Raw genomic sequence first — 18,713 nt, 5'->3', positions numbered from 1 at the left:
TGGATGGCAAGAAAACTCATTGAGATACAAGAGGAGGCTGAAACTCAATCCAAGGAAAGTGGTAAAACAATACAAATGTGGGGAAATAATATAGCCATCATTAGCCAAAAAAAAAAAAAGCAAACAAAGCTGAAGGTATCACACTACCTGATTTCAAACTACACTACAAGCCTACAGCAACCAAAACAGCATGGTACTGATACAAAAACAGACACATATACATATAAAAGAGACTAGAAAGCCCAGACATAAAGCTGTGCACCTATAACCATCTGTTCTTTGACAAAGTCAACAAAAATAAGCAGTAGGGAAAAGACTCACTATTCAATAAATGGTGCTAGGATAACTGTCTAGCCATATAAGTTAGACTAAAACTGGACCCTGTCCTTTCACCATATTCAAAAATCAACTCAAAATGAATTAAAGACTTAAATGTAAGACCCTAAATTATAAGAACCCTAGAAAAAAACTAGGAAATGACATTCTGAACATAGGACTTAGCAAAAATTTCATGTCAAAGTCTCCAAAAGCAATTGTAACAAAACAAAAATACATAAGTGTGACCTAATTAAACCAAAGAGGTTCTGCACAAGACAAAGAAAGAAAGAAATTATCAGCTGAATAGGCAGAAAACCTACTAAATGGGAGAAAATATTTGCAAACTATGCTTCAGACAAAGTTCTAATATCCAGAAACTATTTGGTACTTAAATAATTCAACAAGCAAAAGCAAACAACTCCATTTAAAAATGGGCAGAAGACATGAACAGACACTTCTCAAAAGAAGACATACATTCATGCAGCAAACATATGAAAAAATGCTCAACATCACCAGTTATTAGAGAAATGCAAATCAAAACCATGATGAGATACCATCTCATATCAGTCAGAATGGCTATCATTAAAAAGTCAAAAAATAACAAATGCTGGCAAGGTTGTGGAGAAAAGGGAATTCTTGCACCCTGTTGGTGGGAATGTAATTATTTCAGCTATTGTGTAAAATGGTTTGGTAATATCTCAAAGAAACTAAAACAGAATTATCATTCAACCCAGTAATTCCATTATTAGATATATACCCAAAGGAGTATAAATAATTCTACCATAAAGACATGCACACATATGTCTATCACAGTGCTGTTTACAGTAGCAAAGACATGGAATCAACCTAAATACCCATCAATGGTAAACTGGATAAAGAAAATATGGTATATATACACCATGGAATACTATGCAGCCATAAAAAAGAATGAGATCATGTCCTTTGCAGCAACATGGATATAGGTGAAGGCCATTATCCTAAGTGAACTAACATAGGATCAGAAAACCAAATACCACAGTTCTCATTTATAAATGGGAACTAAACACTGAGTACACATGAACACAAAGATGGGAAAAATAGACACTGAAGCGTACTTCAAGTGAGATGTTAGGAGCAGGGTAAGGGTAAAAAAACTACCTATCAGATACTATGCTCACTACCTGGGTGACAAAATCATGTGTACAACAAACGCTAGTAACACACAATATACTCATGGAAAAAACCTGCACATGTATCCCCTGAATCTGAAATAAAAGTTGAGAAAAAATAAATACCATGTAAACCAATTTACACACGAAAAGGAAAAATATACCACAAAATGCCTATATTAGAAAGAAGAAAGTTCTAAGAATCAAGGACCTCAGCTTTCACCTGTAACCCTAGAAAAAGAAGAAAAATTAAATCTAAATTAAGCAAAATAAACAGAGTGCTAAGTATCAGAGTAGAAATCAAGCAAAAACCTCAGAAATCAACAGATTTTAATGAAAGCATAAGCTGGTTTTTTGAAGATCAATAATTTTGAAAAACCTGTAGCCACACTGAGAAGAAATACAGTAGTAAAAACACAATTACTAACATTAGGAGTGAGGGAGGTGACAGCTTTACAGACTATTTGGATATCAAAATATTAACCAGTGAATATTGTGAACAACTTTATGCCAATAAATTCAATGAAATGGATAGAATTATTGACAGACTTCTGAGTCTCACCCAAGAAGACAGATAATTTGAAGGGCCATATTTCTACTAAAGAAATAAATTTTGAAATTGTAGAGATGCACAAGGAATCTTTGTGAGGAGATGGAGCTGTTATTTGTATATTATATACTATCTCAATTGTAACTGGTTTCACAGATGTGTACACATGTCAAATGTATTAAGTTGCATACTGTATATATGTGCAGTTATTGTGTAGTCATGATAACTTAAGAAAATATATTTTTAAAAAGGAATAGATGCTCTTGATTCAACCTGCAGACATAGCTCTGTTAATCACTCTCCTCTCAAAATGACTCTTTAAAATGATGATAGACATATAAAAATAATGATAAAAATATCAAGGAGATAAGGGAGGATTTTATCAGTTGATGAGTGTGCATCACGTTTCTGGGGGAAGAAAGTGAATAGAAGAGCATAGACAGATTGCAGAGTGGAGAAATTCAAAGCCCAGAGCAGGATTAGGAGAGGCAGCTGCAACAGAGATGGTGGCCCATCTGCTTTGTGGAACCCCAAAGATCCTCGATACTTGTTTACAGCAAATAAAATCAATAAAAAATAGGAGTGGAGCTGCAAACAATATTGTTAGTTGAAGTGCACTATTCTGCAAAATTACATCCTAACTTCCTTCCCCATTCCCTAGTACATAACATATGGACTGCCTGAGAGTCAAACACACACTCCTCCTTCATTCCCATTCCTTCCTTCCTTTTTAGTCCAGGTGGAATAAGGGGTAGGTTTCTTTGCTAAAAAATTCTAAGTTTTAATTGGTATAGGTTCATCTTTACATTATCAAATATGTGATTAAATTATAGGTATTGTTTTAAATTATATATTCTTTAATATATAACAAAAATATGTAAATTTTAGGCTCACACCACCTCTGGAGTTACTTTTTGACACATCCAAATATTTATCTTAGTCAATATTTATCTTAGTACAGGTGAAAGCATGAAATGTCATGATATATTGTTTTATCTAAAGTTAAAACTGGAGTATGCCAATAATAGGTAAGAAAATAATACAAGACAACACACAGTAACGTATTAGGCTTATTTTGGTGAAACTACTTTCAGAAATGATACAAAGTCATAATTGAGTAAAAGTGATAAAAATATACAATATGTATTTTCCAAAATACATGGAAAATATGTTTATAGAATATATTTATTCATGATTTCTGCAAACAACAAATTCATGCTTAAAATATAATGAATAATTTCAGTTTTTCTTCACACTAACTTTTCTAATATTTGCAGGAAATATAGTAAATCATGGCTTGGGTATTTTTTTTCTACATGCATTTCCTGGGCAGTCTCATGTGTATCTTGGCTTCTATTTGCAGACAAGCAATTCAGAAATTTAAGTTTTCACTTCGTGCTTCCTTCTTTGAACTCTTTTATACCGTTTTCTACTTACATGTCTCACTCTTCATACAAAAAATAAATCCTTTATATTAACTACTGATAACCTACAGATCATATCTGGCAAGCTTCCAGATTAGCCCTCCTGGGAAATGTCCCGTGATTCATGGTGACATCCTGTTTTTTAGTAAACAATCTTATCTGAGTTCCTCAAGTTTTTGACATACTGATTAATGTATGAAATCCTGACATTAAAAAGGATGCTGATTTGATTTTTTGCATTATGAAATTTTACTGATTATCTTGTATGTAGACATTTTAGCCTATATGTTGCAATCTGTAGCGAATGATTATAAACTCTATATTGCACCTTCAATGAAAAAGGACAACTCCAATATAAGGAGTCCTGTTTCTTCTCCTAAACTTTAATAAAACCATTCCAACTTGTAGCCAACTCTGGGTTGTGCCAAGACTTGTTGCTATGCCTTCCTGGATCAATCCTTACATTTGGCTTCCATTAAACATTTATCAAGTTATTTCTGCTTCAACAGCCTTAATTTCAGTTGGTACTCTGAATTCCTTATTTTAGAGGGCATTTAACCATGTTTTCCTTTTATTTATACTGAGTAGAAGATCTACATTTAGACTCTTCTTTAAGAGAGCAAAAATTAGCCATTTAAAATAATATCTTCAAGATAATTCTCTCTTTAAAGTCATAATCATATTTAAATGGTACTTATATCTAATGTTTTAAAACTGCAGTTTTTAAAGCGAATTCTGTACATTATTTTATGAATATCTTGTATCTCCAATTAACTCCAAATATGATAAAAATGTTTCTTCAAAGTTTCCTGCATATTTTTACTCAATTATTCAATTGAAGTCTTTAAATCCTTCTGTTTTATAAAAACTATTTTGGGAGGCCAAGGCAGGTGGATCACAAGGTCAAGAGATCGAGACTATCCTGGCCAACATGGTGAAACCCCATGTCTACTAAAAATACAAAAATTAGCTTGGCATGGTGGCACGCACCTGTAGTCTCAGCTGCTACTTGGGAGGCTGAGGCAGGAGAATCGCTTGAACCCAGGAGGCAGAGGTTGTGGTGAGCCGAGATCGCGCCATTGCACTCCAGCCTGGGCAACAAGGGCGAGACTCTGTCTCAAACAAACAAACAAAAACTATTCAGGGATTCAGTTACTTTTCTGTAGAAGAAATGTTCAAGATCTTGGTTCTAGGTATCTATTGCCTTCAAGGTGAAACTCTCCCTTTGGGTTCTGTGAAAGCCCTGTGTATTCTGGACATATTTTGAAGGTAGCATCAAGCGAATATGACCAGTTTTCATCCTGCTACTATTACAAGCCTAGTTCAATCCTCACTGTTTACCTGGATTAATGTAGTACTCTCTTAAATATTCCCTCTGTTTACAGCTTTGCTAAATACTGTACTATGCCAGGCAATGGAAGTCAGGTTTGTCACTAGATTCCATCAGACTCCAAGTAAAAATGGCTGAGGTTTTACAATGGGCCAAACTATCTCTCTGACTGCATCTAAAGCTTTCCCACTTTTCCATTTCCATTTAGTCATCATGTTGGCCTTCTTTCCATCCCTCTCATATACCAAGCAAACTCTCATCTTGGGACTTTTGCATTTCCAATTTCGTCTGCTTCAAATATTCTTTCTCCAGATATCTGCATTGCATGCCCCTCTCCTCCTTCATGTTTCTGCTCAAATGTCAACTTCTCATTGAGGCTTTCTCAGAGTATTTCTAAATACAACTGAATTATCCACCTCTACTCTTATCAAGACTCATCCCTGAACTCATTCATAACACTAATCATGTTCTAATACATTATGTATTTTCCTCTTTGTATTGTCAGTTGCCTCCCACTGGAATAAACACAGAATGAAGATGCTCTGTATTAAGTTCTGTACTATGAAGAGTGTCCGGCATTTAGAACGTGCTCAATAGATTTTTATTGAAGGAATTATTATTTCACCTTTTTTCTTAAGATAGTTCCACTTGCTAGTAAGTTCCTCCACACTGCTTTTAAGCTTCATGACAATTTGCTCAAAGCAAGTAAATTGTACTTTAATGTTTGTTCATACAACATTACATTATATATCTTCTCTATGTACCTTTCCACAACTACCCACACTCATGCCAGGCAAAGCCAAACCTACTATTTGTTAAAATTCTCCTCATAGCTGTCTTCTTTCTAATATGTTAGAAAACTACGATTATTTTACAATTCATGCAATTCTTCTACATTACAACATTAAAAAAACAAATATTTATTTAATGTAACATTATCAATTAATAAGAACTGTTAATTGCATTTATCTCATAAGTACTAGTTAAAATGCAATTAAAACAAAAAGTTAGAACTTCTGGGTAAAAATAAAATTTATCTTGAGTGCTTTGTGTTTTATTTATCATAAAAATGTGTGAAAAAGAATTTATAAGCAGCACTGTGTTAATCTGTGTGTCAGTAGTTTTAGGAAAATAAAGACATTTTTGAGCAGATGCTGATATGCATTATCAATGCTCGATTTGTTTAGTAATGTGTAGAATTTAGAACTATGCAATTGTGCTAATAAAAAATCTTCAGTATTAAAATTCTTGAAGAAAAATACTTTCATCACTTAGAGGATGAAATTCTCCATCTCCCAATTTTTTTCCATATTGGAACAATTATTTTATAAATTAGTTTTCAACATTGTGAGATTCCATAGGAATAAAACCACTGATATAGCAAGAGTCTATTCTTGGGAAGTGGCAAAACTAGCTATATAATTGCAATTGATCATGATGATTTCTTCCTAAAAACCTTTAGGAAGAAATGTTGCCTTTTACATTTTTCTTCCACTTTATATCCCTTTAATTTTCTCTATTTGCTCCAAGGGAAAAAAATGAATACATAAAACAATAAAAATAACATTTGAATAACCTTTAAAATTTTCAGTGCAGGTTTACTTACATTGCCTCATTTAACCTTAGTAACAACTCCGTAAATTTATATAGTTGGTATTTTCTTATTATTTAGTTAAAGAACATGAGCCTCAGATTTCAAGATCGTACTGACAGTGTCAGACGTGGCTTAAACCTGGTTCTAGATATTATTTTCTTCCTAATCCTGTCATTCTCTCTAAGGAAGATTATAAAAGATAATGTATTTTTAAAGTATTCTATTTAAATGACTATTGTTTATAGTTATCTTGATTTACTTTCATAAAATATGAAGCCAGAAATAATAAGAATAAACAAAAAGTATCCTTTGTATTAAAAATAATAGCAAAGCCAGGCACGGTGGCTCACGCCTGTAATCCCAGCACTTTGGAAGGCTGAGGCGGGCGGATCACCTGAGGTTGGGAGTTTGACCAGCCTGGCCAACATGGAGAAACCTCGTCTCTATTAAAGAAAAAAAAAAAAAAATTTAGCGGGGCGTGGTGGGGCATGCCTGTAATCCCAGCTAATCGGGATGCTGAGGCAGGAGAATCACTTGAACCCGGGAGGCAGAGGGTTGCAGTGAGCCGAGATTGTACCACTGCACTCCAGCCTGGGTGAGAAGAGTGAAACTCCATCCCAAAAAACAAAAAAAATACTAACTTAAAACTGAAAAGTGAGGAAATATCCCTAGTAAGAATTATGAAAAATCAGTTTCATTCTGAGTTAACAACTGACATATTCCTTGGCAGATGATATTGAATGCAAATATGATTTAATTAAGCCTATTACTGGGTTTGTTATTTGAATTAAATACTAAAGAACATAATAAAGATATACAGAGGGGAGAGAGCAAGATGGTCCCACCAATCATCCCCACTGCAGGAGCACCAAACCCAACCACTATCTACACAAAAAAGCACCTTCATGAGAACCAAAATCAGGTGAGCACTCACAGTACCTGGTTTTAACTTCATATTGTTCAAAGAACCACAGAAGAGGGTAGAAAAGACCAGTCTTGAATTGTCAATGCCACCCTCTCCCATCACCCACTCTGCCCCTGCAGTGGTCACGTGGCATCACTGCACTTGGGAGAGGTACAGTGCAGTGATTGTGAGACCTTGCATTAAACTCAGTGCTGCCCTATCACAGCAGAAGATAAAACTGGGCTGAACTCAGCTGACCCCCACCAATGGAGGGGGCATTCAGACCAGCCCTAGCCAGAGGAGAATCACCTATCCCAGCAGTCAGAACTTGAGTTCCAGTAAGCCTGGCAACCATAGACTGAAATGCTCTAGGACTCTAAATAAACTTGAAACACAGTCTAGACCACAAGGACTGCAATTCCAATTACTGACCTTGGCTTGGAGCCAGCGAGCTTGGGGGGCAGGCAATAACTGAGACACCCAGAAGGCAGCTAAAGGAGTGCTTGCACCACTGCTATGGCCAACCCCAGGCAATACAACTGATGGCTCCAAAAGAGACCCCTTCCTTCAGCCTCAGAAGAGGAAAGGAAAGAATAAAGAAGACTATTGTCTTGCTTCTTGATGGCCACTCAGGGGGCAGAGCTACAAAGCTCCCATTCAAGGCCTTAGCTCTTGGATGACATTTCCAGACAAACCCTGGGCCAGAAGGGAACTTCTTGCCTTGAAGGGAGTGACCTAGTCCTGGCAGGATTCATCACTTGCTGACTGAAGAGAGCTTGGGCCCTGAATAACTGCAGCAATAATACCCAGGCAGTACACCATGGGTCTTAGGTGAGACTCTGAGATGTGCTGACTTCAGATAAAACCCAGCATATTCCCAGCTGTGGTGACTCTGGAGAGAGAATCCTTCTGCTTAAGAAAAGCAGAAGACAAAGTAAAGGAGACTTTGCTTGCACCTTAGATACCAGCTTGGCCACAGTGAGACAGAGCACCAAGGAGGCACTTGTGGTCCCCAGTTCAAGGCCTTGGCTCAACAAAGCCTGGGGAAACTCAACACCCTGAAGGGAAGAAAACAAGCCTAGTTGGCTTTACCACCTGAGACTGTAAAGACATAGGGCCTTGAGCAAACACAGGCAGTAACCGGGGTGTGTTATCAGAGGGCCTTGAGTGAGACCTAATACTGTGCTGGCTTCAGGCCTCACCCAGTGCAATCCTAGTGTTAGTGGCCACAGGGTTGCTTGTGTCACTAGTCTCCACACCAGGCAGCTCAGCACAGAGAGGAAGACTTCACTGATTTGGGAGAAATTAGGGAAGAGAACAAGAGTCTCTGCCTGGGAATCCAGAGAATTCTTCCTGAACTTATCCATGACCACCAAGGCAGTACCTCTATGAGTCTGCAAGAACCACAGCATTACTGGGCTTGTGGTTCCCCTAATGCAGGCATGGCTTCGATCACAACACCCAAGTCCTTTTGAATACCTGAAAATGCTTCCAAATAAGGACAAGTTAAAAGAAAAGCCCAGATTGCAAAGACTACAATAAATACCCAACTCTTCAATGCCCAGACATCAACAAGTATCAACAGGCATCAAGACCGTCCAGGATAATATGACCTGACAGAACTAAAAAAGGCACCAGGGACCTATCTCAGAAATACAGAGATATGTGACTTTCAGACAAAGAATTCAAAATAGCTGATTGGAGGAAACTTACAGAAATTAAAGATAACACAGAGAAGGAATTCCGAATTCTATCAGATACATTTAACAGAGATTGAAATAATTAAAGAGAATCAAGAAGAAATTTGAGTTAAACAATACAACTGGCATACTGAAGAATACATCAGAATCTATTAATAACAGAATTTTTCAGCCAAAGAAAGAATTAGTGAGCTTGAACACAGGTTATTTGAAAATACACAGAGAAGACAAAAGAAAAAAGAATAAAAAAGAGGCCAGGCGTGGTGGCTCACGTCTGTAATCCTGACATTTTGGGAGGCTGAGGCAGGCAGTTAACGAGGTCAAGAGATCGAGACCATCCAGGCCAACATGGTGAAACCCCATCTCTACTAAAAAACACAAAAATTAGCTGGGCCTGGTGGTGTGCGCCTATAGTCCCAGCCACTCGGGAGGCTGAGGCAGGAGAATTGCTTGAACCTAGGAGGCGGAGGTTGCAGTGAGCCGAGATCGTGCCACTGCACTCCAGCCTGGCAACAGAGTGAGACTCCATCAAAAAAAATAATAATAATAAATAAATAAATACAAAGAAATAAGCATGCCTACAAGATTTATAAGATAGAATCAAAAGAGCAAATCTAAGAGTTATATTGGCCCTGAAGAGAAGGTAGAGAAAGAGATAATGATAGAAAGCTTACTCAAAGAAATAATAACAGAAACTTTCCAAACGTAGAGAAAGTTATCAATATCCATGTAAAAGAAGGTTATAGAACACCAAGCAGATTTTACCCAAAGAAGATTAATTCAAGGCATTTAATAATCAAACTCCCAAAGGTAAAGAAAGGATACTAAAAGCAATGAAAAAAAATAACATATAATGGAACTCCAATAGGTCTGGCAGCAGACATTTCAGTGGAAACCTTACAGGTATGACATATTGAAAATGCCGAAGGAAAAAACTTTTTACCCTAGAATAGTATATTCAGAAAAAATATCCTTCAAACATGAGAGAGAAATAAAGACTTTCTCCTGCAAACAAAAGCTGAGGGATTTTATCAACACCAGACGTATGCTACAAGAAATGCTAAAGGGAGTACTTCAACCAGAAAGAAAAGAATGTTAATGAGCAATAAGAAATCATCTGAAGGTATAAAACTCATTGGCAATAGTAAGTACACAGAAAAACACAGAATATTATAACACCATAATTGTGATGTGTAAACTCCTCTTATTTTAAGTAGTAAAACCAAATGATGAACCAATCAAAAACAAGTACAACAACTTCTCAAGACATAGACAGTACAATGAGATATAAATAGAGATAACAAAAAGTTAAAAAGTGAGAAGACAAAGATAAGTGTAGTGTTTTTTAGTTTTCTTTTTGCTTCATAGTTAATTTGTATGTTTATCCAAGCAATGTTAAGTTGTTACCACTTTAAAATAATGGTTATAAGGTAGTATTTACAATCCTGATGGTAACCTCAAGTAAAAAATATATAACAAATACACAAAAATATAAGGCAAAAAATTAAATTATATGACCAGAGAAAAATCACCTTCACTAAAAGGGAGAAAAGAAAGAAGGAAGAGAAAGGCCACAAAATAACCAGAAAACAAATAACAAAATGGCAGGAATTAGATCCTTACTTATCAATAATAATGTTGAATGTAAATGAACTATATACTCTAATAAAAATACATAGAATGTCTGAATGGATAGTAAAAAGAAAAACCCAATCTGTTGCCTACAAGAAACACACTTCAATTATAAAGACATACACACACTGAAAATAAAGGAATGGAAAAAGATATTCTATGCTAATGGAAATGCAAAAAAGAACAGGAGTAGTTATACTTATATCAGACAAAATAAATTTTAAGACAAAAAATACAAGAGACAAAGAAGATCATTATATAATGATAAACAGGTCAATTCAGCAAGAATATATAATAATTGTAAATATATATACACCTAACATTGGAGCACCAAGATATATAAAGCAAATATTATTAGAGCTAAAGAGAGAGAGAGAGACCTCAAACAGCAATACCTGGAGACTTCAACACCCACTTTCAGCATTGAACAGATCTTCCAGACAGAAAATCAACAAAGAAAGATTGGATTTAATCTGCACTATAGACCAAAGAGACCCAGTAGATATTTACAGAGCATTTCATCCAATGACTGTAGAATAAACATTCTTTACCTCAAGACATGGATTATTCTTGACATGTGACCATACGTAGGCCACAAAACCAGTCTTAAAACATTCAGAAAAGTTGAAATAATTTCAAACATCTTCTTTGACCACAATGAAAGAAAGCTAGACATTAATAACAAGAAGAATTTTGGAAACTACACAAACACATGGATTAAACAATATGCTCCTGAATGTCCATTGAATCATTGAAGAAATTAAGAAGAAAATTGAAGAATTTCATGAAACAAATGATAATGGAAACACAACATACAAAACCTTTGGGATACAGTGAAAGTAGTACCAAGAAGGAAGTGTGTAGCTGTAAGTCAAAAACGAAGAAAATCTTCAGCCCGGGCACGGTGGCTCTGCCTGTAATCCCAGCACTTTGGGAGGCCAAAGCAGGTGGATCACGAGGTCAGAAGTTCAAGATCAGCCTGGCCAAGATGGTGAAACCCCATTTCTAGCAAAAAAAGAAAAATTAGCCAGGCATGGTGGTGGGCGCCTGCAATCCTAGGTATTTGGGAGGCTGAGGCAGAGAATTGCTTGAACCCAGGAGACGAAGGTTTCAGTGAGCTGAGATCATGTCACTGCACTCCAGCCTGGGTGACAGAGCTAGACTCTGTCTCAAAAAAGAAAAAAAAAAAAAAGAAAAAGAAAAAGAAAACCTTCAAATAAACAACCTAGTGATGTATCTTAAAGAACTAGAAAAGCAAGAACAAACAAAACCCAAAATTAATAGAAAAAAAGAAATAATAAAAATTGGAGCAGAGATAAATAAAATTGAACCAAGGAAACAATATAAAAGAGCAACAAAACAAAAAGTTGTTTTTTTTGAAAAGATAAAATGGACAAACCTTTGGCCAGACTAAGAAAAAAAGAGAGAAGACCCAAATAAAATCAAAGATGAAAAAGGAGATATTACAACCAATACCACAGAAGTTCAAAGCCTCAGTAGTGGCTACTCTGAGGAACTATATGCCACCAATATATTGCAAAATCTAGAACATATGATAAAATTCCTAGAGACACACAACCTACCAAGATTGAACCAGGAATAAATCCAAAAGCTGTACAGAACAACAAGTAATGAAATCAAAGCTATATTAAAATGTCTCCCAGCAAAGAAAAGCCTGAGACCTGATATCTTCACTGCTGAATTATATTAATACTAAACAATTAAAGAAGCACTAATACCAATCCTACTCAAACTATTACAAAAAATAGAGGAGGATGGAATACTTCTAAACTCATTCTGTGAAGCCAGTATCACCCAGATACCAAAACCAGACAAAGAGACATCACATACACAAAAAAACTACAGACCAATATCTCCGATGAATATTGGTACAAAATCCTCAAGTAAATACTAGCAAACCAAATTCAACAACACCTTAAGAAGATCACTCATCATGACCAAGTGGGATTTATCCAGGGATGCAAGGATGGTTAAATATATGCAAATAAATCAATGTGATATATCATATCAACAGAATGATGGGAAAAAACATATGATCATCTCAATCGATGCTGAAAAAGAATTTGATAAAATTCAACATCCCTTCAAGATAGGTATACTCAAAAAACTGGGTATACAAGGAAACTGGGTATAGAAAGAACATGCCTCAACATAACAAAAACCAAAAAACTAGGTGTAGAAGGAACATGCCTCAACATAACGAAAGCCACGTATGACAGACCCATAGCTAGTATCATACTGAATGGGGAAAAACTGCAAGCCTTTCCTCAAGATTGGGAACACAACTAGAATCCCCACTTTCACCACTGTTTTTCAACATAGTAGTGGAAGTACTAGCTAGAGCAATCAGATAAGAGAAAGTTTATTAAAGGTATCCAAACTGAAAAGGAAGAAGTCAAATTATCTTTGTTTGCAGATGATATAATCTTACATTTGGAATATATATAATCTTATATAAAGACTCTGCCAAAAACTATTAGAACTGATAAACAAATTTAGTAAAGTTGCAGGTTATAAAATCAACACACACAAATCAGTAGCATTTCTATATGCTAACAGAGAACAATCTGAAAAAGAAATCCAGAAAATAATCATATTTACAACATCTACAAATAAAGTTAAAATATACCTAGGAATTAACTAAAGAAGTGAAAGTTCTCTACAATGAAAACTGTAAAACATTGATAAAAGAAATTTAAGAGGCCAAAAAATGGAAATATATTCCATGTTGGATTAGAAGAATCAAAATAGTTAAAATGTCCATAAACACACAAAGCAATCTACATCTACAAACTCAATACATTCCCTATCAAAATACTAATGACATTATTCACAGAAACAGCAAAAACAATTCTTAAATTTATATGGAACCACAAAAAGACCTACAATAGCCAAAGGTATCCTAAGCAAAAAGAACAAAACTGTAAGAATCACATTACCTGATTTCAAGTTATACTACAGAATTATAGTAACCAAAATGGCATGGTACTGGCATAAAATCAAACACATAGACCAATGTAACAGAGTATAGAACCCAAAAAGAAATCCACACATCTACAGTAAACTCATAATCAATAAAGGTGTCAAGAACATACATTAGGGAAAGGACAGTCTCTTCAATAAATGGTGCTGGGAAAACTGGACATCCACATGCAGAAAAATGAAATTAAGACTCCTAAATCTCACTGTATACAAACATAAAATCAAAATAGTTTGAAGACATAACTCTTAAGACCTCAAGCTATAAAACTACTACAAGACAACATTGGTGAAAATCTTGAGGAGGTTAGGGTGGGTGAAGATTTCTTGAGTAATACCCAACGAGGACAGTCAACCAAAGCAAAAGTGGACAAATGGAATCACATCAAGTTAAAAAGCTTTTGCAAAGCAAAGGAAACAATGAACAAAAAGAAGTATCAACCCAAAGAATGGGAGAAAATACCTGCAGGGGATTAATAACCAGAATATATAAGCTCAAACAACTCTGTAGGTAAAAACCTAATAATCTGATTAAAAATGGTCAAAACAGGAGGAGGAGCCAAGATGGCCGAATAGGAACAGCTCCGGTCTACAGCTCCCAGCGTGAGCGACGCAGAAGACGGGTGATTTCTGCATTTCCTGCTGAGGTACCGTGTTCATCTCACTAGGGAGTGCCAGACAGTGGGCACAGGTCAGTGGGTGAGTGCACCGTGCGCCAGCCAAAGCACGGGCGAGGCATTGCCTCACTCAGGAAGCGCAAGGGGTCAGGGAGTTCCCTTTCCAGGGGTGACAGACGGCACCTGGAAAATCGGGCCACTCCCACCCAAATACTGTGCTTTTCCGACGGGCTTAGGAAACGGTGCCCCAGGACAGTATAGCCCGCACCTGGCTCAGAGGGTCCTATGCCCATGGAGTCTCGCTGATTGCTAGCACAGCAGTCTGAGATCAAACAGCAAGTCAGCAGCGAGGCTGGGGGAGGGGCGCCCGCCATTGCCCAGGCTCGCTTAAGTAAACAAAGCAGCCTGGAAGCTTGAACTGGGTGGAGCCCAACACAGCTCAAGGAGGCCTGCCTGCCTCTGTAGGCTCCACCTCTGGGGGCAGGGCACAGAAAAACAAAACGACAGCAGTAACCTCTGCAGACTTAAATGTCCCTGTCTGACAGGTTTGAGGAGAGCAGTGGTTCTCCCAGCACGCAACTGGAGATCTGAGAACGGGCTGACTGCCTCCTCAAGTGGGTCCCTGACCCCTGACCCCTGAGCAGCCTAACTGGGAGGCACCCCCTAGCAGGGGCAGACTGACACCTCACACGGCCGGCCAGGTACTCCAACAGACCTGCAGCTGAGGGTCCTGTCTGATAGACAGAAAACTAACAGAAAGGACATCCACACCAAAAACCCATCTGTACATCACCATCATCAAAGACCAAAAGTAGATAAAACCACAAAGATGGGGAAAAAACAGAGCAGAAAAACTGGAAATTCTAAAAAGCAGAGTACCTCTCCTCCTCCAAAGGAACGCAGTTCCTCACCAGCAACAGAATAAAGCTGGACAGAGAATGACTTTGACGAGCTGAGAGAAGAAGGCTTCAGACGATCAAATTACTCCGAGCTACGGGAGGATATTCAAACCAAAGGCAAAGAAGTTGAAAACTTTGAAAAAAATTTAGAAGAATGTAAAACTAGAATAACCAATACAGAGAAGTGCTTAAAGGAGCTGATGGAGCTGAAAACCAAGGCTCGAGAACTACATGAAGAATGCAGAAGCCTCAGGAGACGATGGGATCAAATGGAAGAAAGGATATCAGCCCTGGAAGATGAAAAGAATGAAACGAAGCGAGAAGGGAAGTTTAGAGAAAAAGGAATAAAAAGAAATGAGCAAAGCCTCCAAGAAATGTGGGACTATGTGAAAAGACCAAATCTACGTCTGATTGGTGTACCTGAAAGTGACGGGGAGAATGGAACCAAGTTGGAAAACACTCTGCAGGATATTATCCAGGAGAACTTCCCCAATCTAGCAAGGCAGGCCAACATTCAGATTCAGGAAATACAGAGAACGCCACAAAGATACTCCTCGAGAAGAGCAACTCCAAGACACATAATTGTCAGATTCACCAAAGTTGAAATGAAGGAAAAAATGTTAAGGGCAGCCAGAGAGAAAGGTCGGGTTACCCACAAAGGGAAGCCCATCAGACTAACAGCGGATCTCTCAGCAGAAACCCTACAAGCCAGAAGAGAGTGGGGGCAATATTCAACATTCTTAAAGAAAAGAATTTTCAACCCAGAATTTCATATCCAGCCAAACTAAGCTTCATAAGTGAAGGAGAAATAAAATACTTTACAGACAAGCAAATGCTGAGAGATTTTGTCACCACCAGGCCTGCCCTAAAAGAGCTCCTGAAGGAAGTGCTAAACATGGAAAGGCACAACCGGTACCAGCCACTGCAAAATCATACCGAAATGTAAAGACCATCGAGACTAGGAAGAGACTGCATCAACTAACGAGCAAAATAACCAGCTAACATCATAATGACAGGATCAAATTCACACATAACAATATTAACTTTAAATGTAAATGGACTAAATGCTCCAATTAAAAGACACAGACTGGCAAATTGGATAAAGACTCAAGACCCATCAGTGTGCTGTATTCAGGAAACCCATCTCACGTGCAGAGACACACATAGGCTCAAAATAAAAGGATGGAGGAAGATCTACCAAGCAAATGGAAACCAAAAAAAGGCAGGGGTTGCAATCCTAGTCTCTGATAAAACAGACTTTAAACCAACAAAGATCAAAAGAGACAAAGAAGGCCATTACATAATGGTAAAGGGATTAACTCAACAAGAAGAGCTAACTATCCTAAATATATATGCACCCAATACAGGAGAACCCAGATTCATAAAGCAAGTCCTGAGTGACCTACAAAGAGACTTAGACTCCCACACATTAATAATGGGAGACTTTAACACCCCACTGTCAACATTAGACAGATCAACGAGACAGAAAGTCAACAAGGATACCCAGGAATTGAACTCAGCTCTGCACCAAGCGGACCTAATAGACATCTACAGAACTCTCCACCCCAAATCAACAGAATATACATTTTTTTCAGCACCACACCACACCTATTCCAAAATTGACCATATACTTGGAAGTAAAGCTCTCCTCAATACATGTAAAAGAACAGAAATTATAACAAACTATCTCTCAGATCACAGTGCGATCAAGCTAGAACTCAGGATTAAGAATCTCACTCAAAACTGCTCAACTACGTGGAAACTGAACAACCTGCTCCTGAGTGACTACTGGGTACACAACGAAATGAAGGCAGAAATAAAGATGTTCTTTGAAACCAACGAGAACCAAGACACAACATACCAGAATCTCTGGGAGGCATTCAAAGCAGTGTGTAGAAGGAAATTTATAGCACTAAATGCCCACAAAAGAAAGCAGGAAAGATCCAAAATTGACACCCTAACATCACAATTAAAAGAACTAGAAAAGCAACAGCAAACACATTCAAAAGCTAGCAGAAGGCAAGAAATAACAAAAATCAGAGCAGAACTGAAGGAAATGGAGACCAAAAAAACCCTTCAAAAAATGAATGAATCCAGGAGCTGGTTTTTTGAAAGGATCAACAAAATTGATACACCACTAGCAAGATTAATAAAGAAAAAAAGAGAGAAGAATCAAATAGATGCAATAAAAAATGATAAAGGGGATATCACCACCGATCCCACAGAAATACAAACTACCATCAGAGAATATTACAAACACCTCTATGCAAATAAACTAGAAAATCCAGAAGAAATGGATAAATTCCTCAACACATACACCCTCCCAAGACTAAACCAGGAAGAAGTTGAATCTCTGAATAGACCAATAACAGGAGCTGAAATTGTGGCAATAATCAATAGCTTACCAACCAAAAAAAGTCCAGGACCAGATGGGTTCACAGCCGAATTCCACCAGAGGTACAAGGAGGGGCTGGTACCATTCCTTCTGAAACTTTCCAATCAATAGAAAAAGAGGGAATCCTCCCTTACTCATTTTATGAGGCCAGCATCATCCTGATACCAAAGCCTGGCAGAGACACAACAAAAAAGGAGAATTTTAGACCAATATCCTTGATGAACATTGATGCAAAAATCCTCAATAAAATACTGGCAAACAGAATCCAGCAGCACATCAAAAAGCTTATCCACCATGATCAAGTGGGCTTCATCCCTGGGATGCAAGGCTGGTTCAATATACGCAAATCAATAAATGTAATCCAGCATATAAACAGAACCAAAGACAAAAACCACATGATTATCTCAATAGATGCAGAAAAGGCCTTTGACAAAATTCAACAACCCTTCATGCTAAAAACTCTCAATAAATTAGGTATTGATGGGACGTATCTCAAAATAATAAGAGCTATTTATGACAAACCCACAGCCAATATCATACTGAATGGGCAAAAACTGGAAGCATTCCCTTTGAAAACTGGCACAAGACAGGGATGCCCTCTCTCACCACTTCTATTCAACATAGTGTTGGAAGTTCTGGCCAGGGCAATTAGGCAAGAGAAGGAAATCAAGGGTATTCAATTAGGAAAAGAGGAAGTCAAATTGTCCCTGTTTGCAGATGACATGATAGTATATCTAGAAAACCCCATTGTCTCAGCCCAAAATCTCCTTAAGCTGATAAGCAACTTCAGCAAAGTCTCAGGATACAAAATCAATGTACAAAAATCACAAGCAGTCTTATACATCAATAACGGACAAACAGAGAGCCAAATCATGAGTGAACTCCCATTCACAATTGCTTCAAAGAGAATAAAATACCTGGGAATCCAACTTACAAGGGATGTGAAGGACCTCTTCAAGGAGAACTACAAACCACTGCTCAAGGAAATAAAAGAGGATACAAACAAATGGAATAACATTCCATGCTCATTGGTAGGAAGAATCAATATCATGAAAATGGCCATCCTTCCCAAGGTAATTTACAGATTCAATGACATCCCCATCAAGTTACCAATGACTTTCTGCACAGAATTGGAAAAAACTACTTTAAAGTTCATATGGAACCAAAAAAGAGCCCGCATCGCCAAGTCAATCCTAAGCCAA

At 37.3% G+C, this 18,713-nt stretch overlaps 1 protein-coding gene across 4 annotated transcripts in view; it reads right to left on the bottom strand.

The window, feature by feature from the left end:
• The window catches only part of CNBD1 (cyclic nucleotide binding domain containing 1), a 629,195-nt gene that overhangs the window by 292,429 nt on the left and 318,053 nt on the right, over positions 1–18,713 (bottom strand). The window contains exon 5 of one of the 4 annotated variants that reach the window (XM_054498740.2): positions 4,431–4,552. The exons of the other annotated variants lie outside the window; for them this stretch is intronic. Coding sequence (XP_054354715.2) covers positions 4,431–4,552 — 122 coding nt within the window. The remainder of the gene's footprint in view (positions 1–4,430; positions 4,553–18,713) is intronic. 4 annotated transcript variants of the gene reach the window in all.

The sequence above is a fragment of the Pongo pygmaeus genome, chromosome 7, assembly GCF_028885625.2.
Source record: "Pongo pygmaeus isolate AG05252 chromosome 7, NHGRI_mPonPyg2-v2.0_pri, whole genome shotgun sequence".
NCBI classification, from domain to species: Eukaryota; Metazoa; Chordata; class Mammalia; order Primates; family Hominidae; genus Pongo; species Pongo pygmaeus.
The sequence above is the reverse complement of the archived record's forward strand: the minus strand, read 5'-3'. Positions and strand labels throughout refer to the sequence as shown.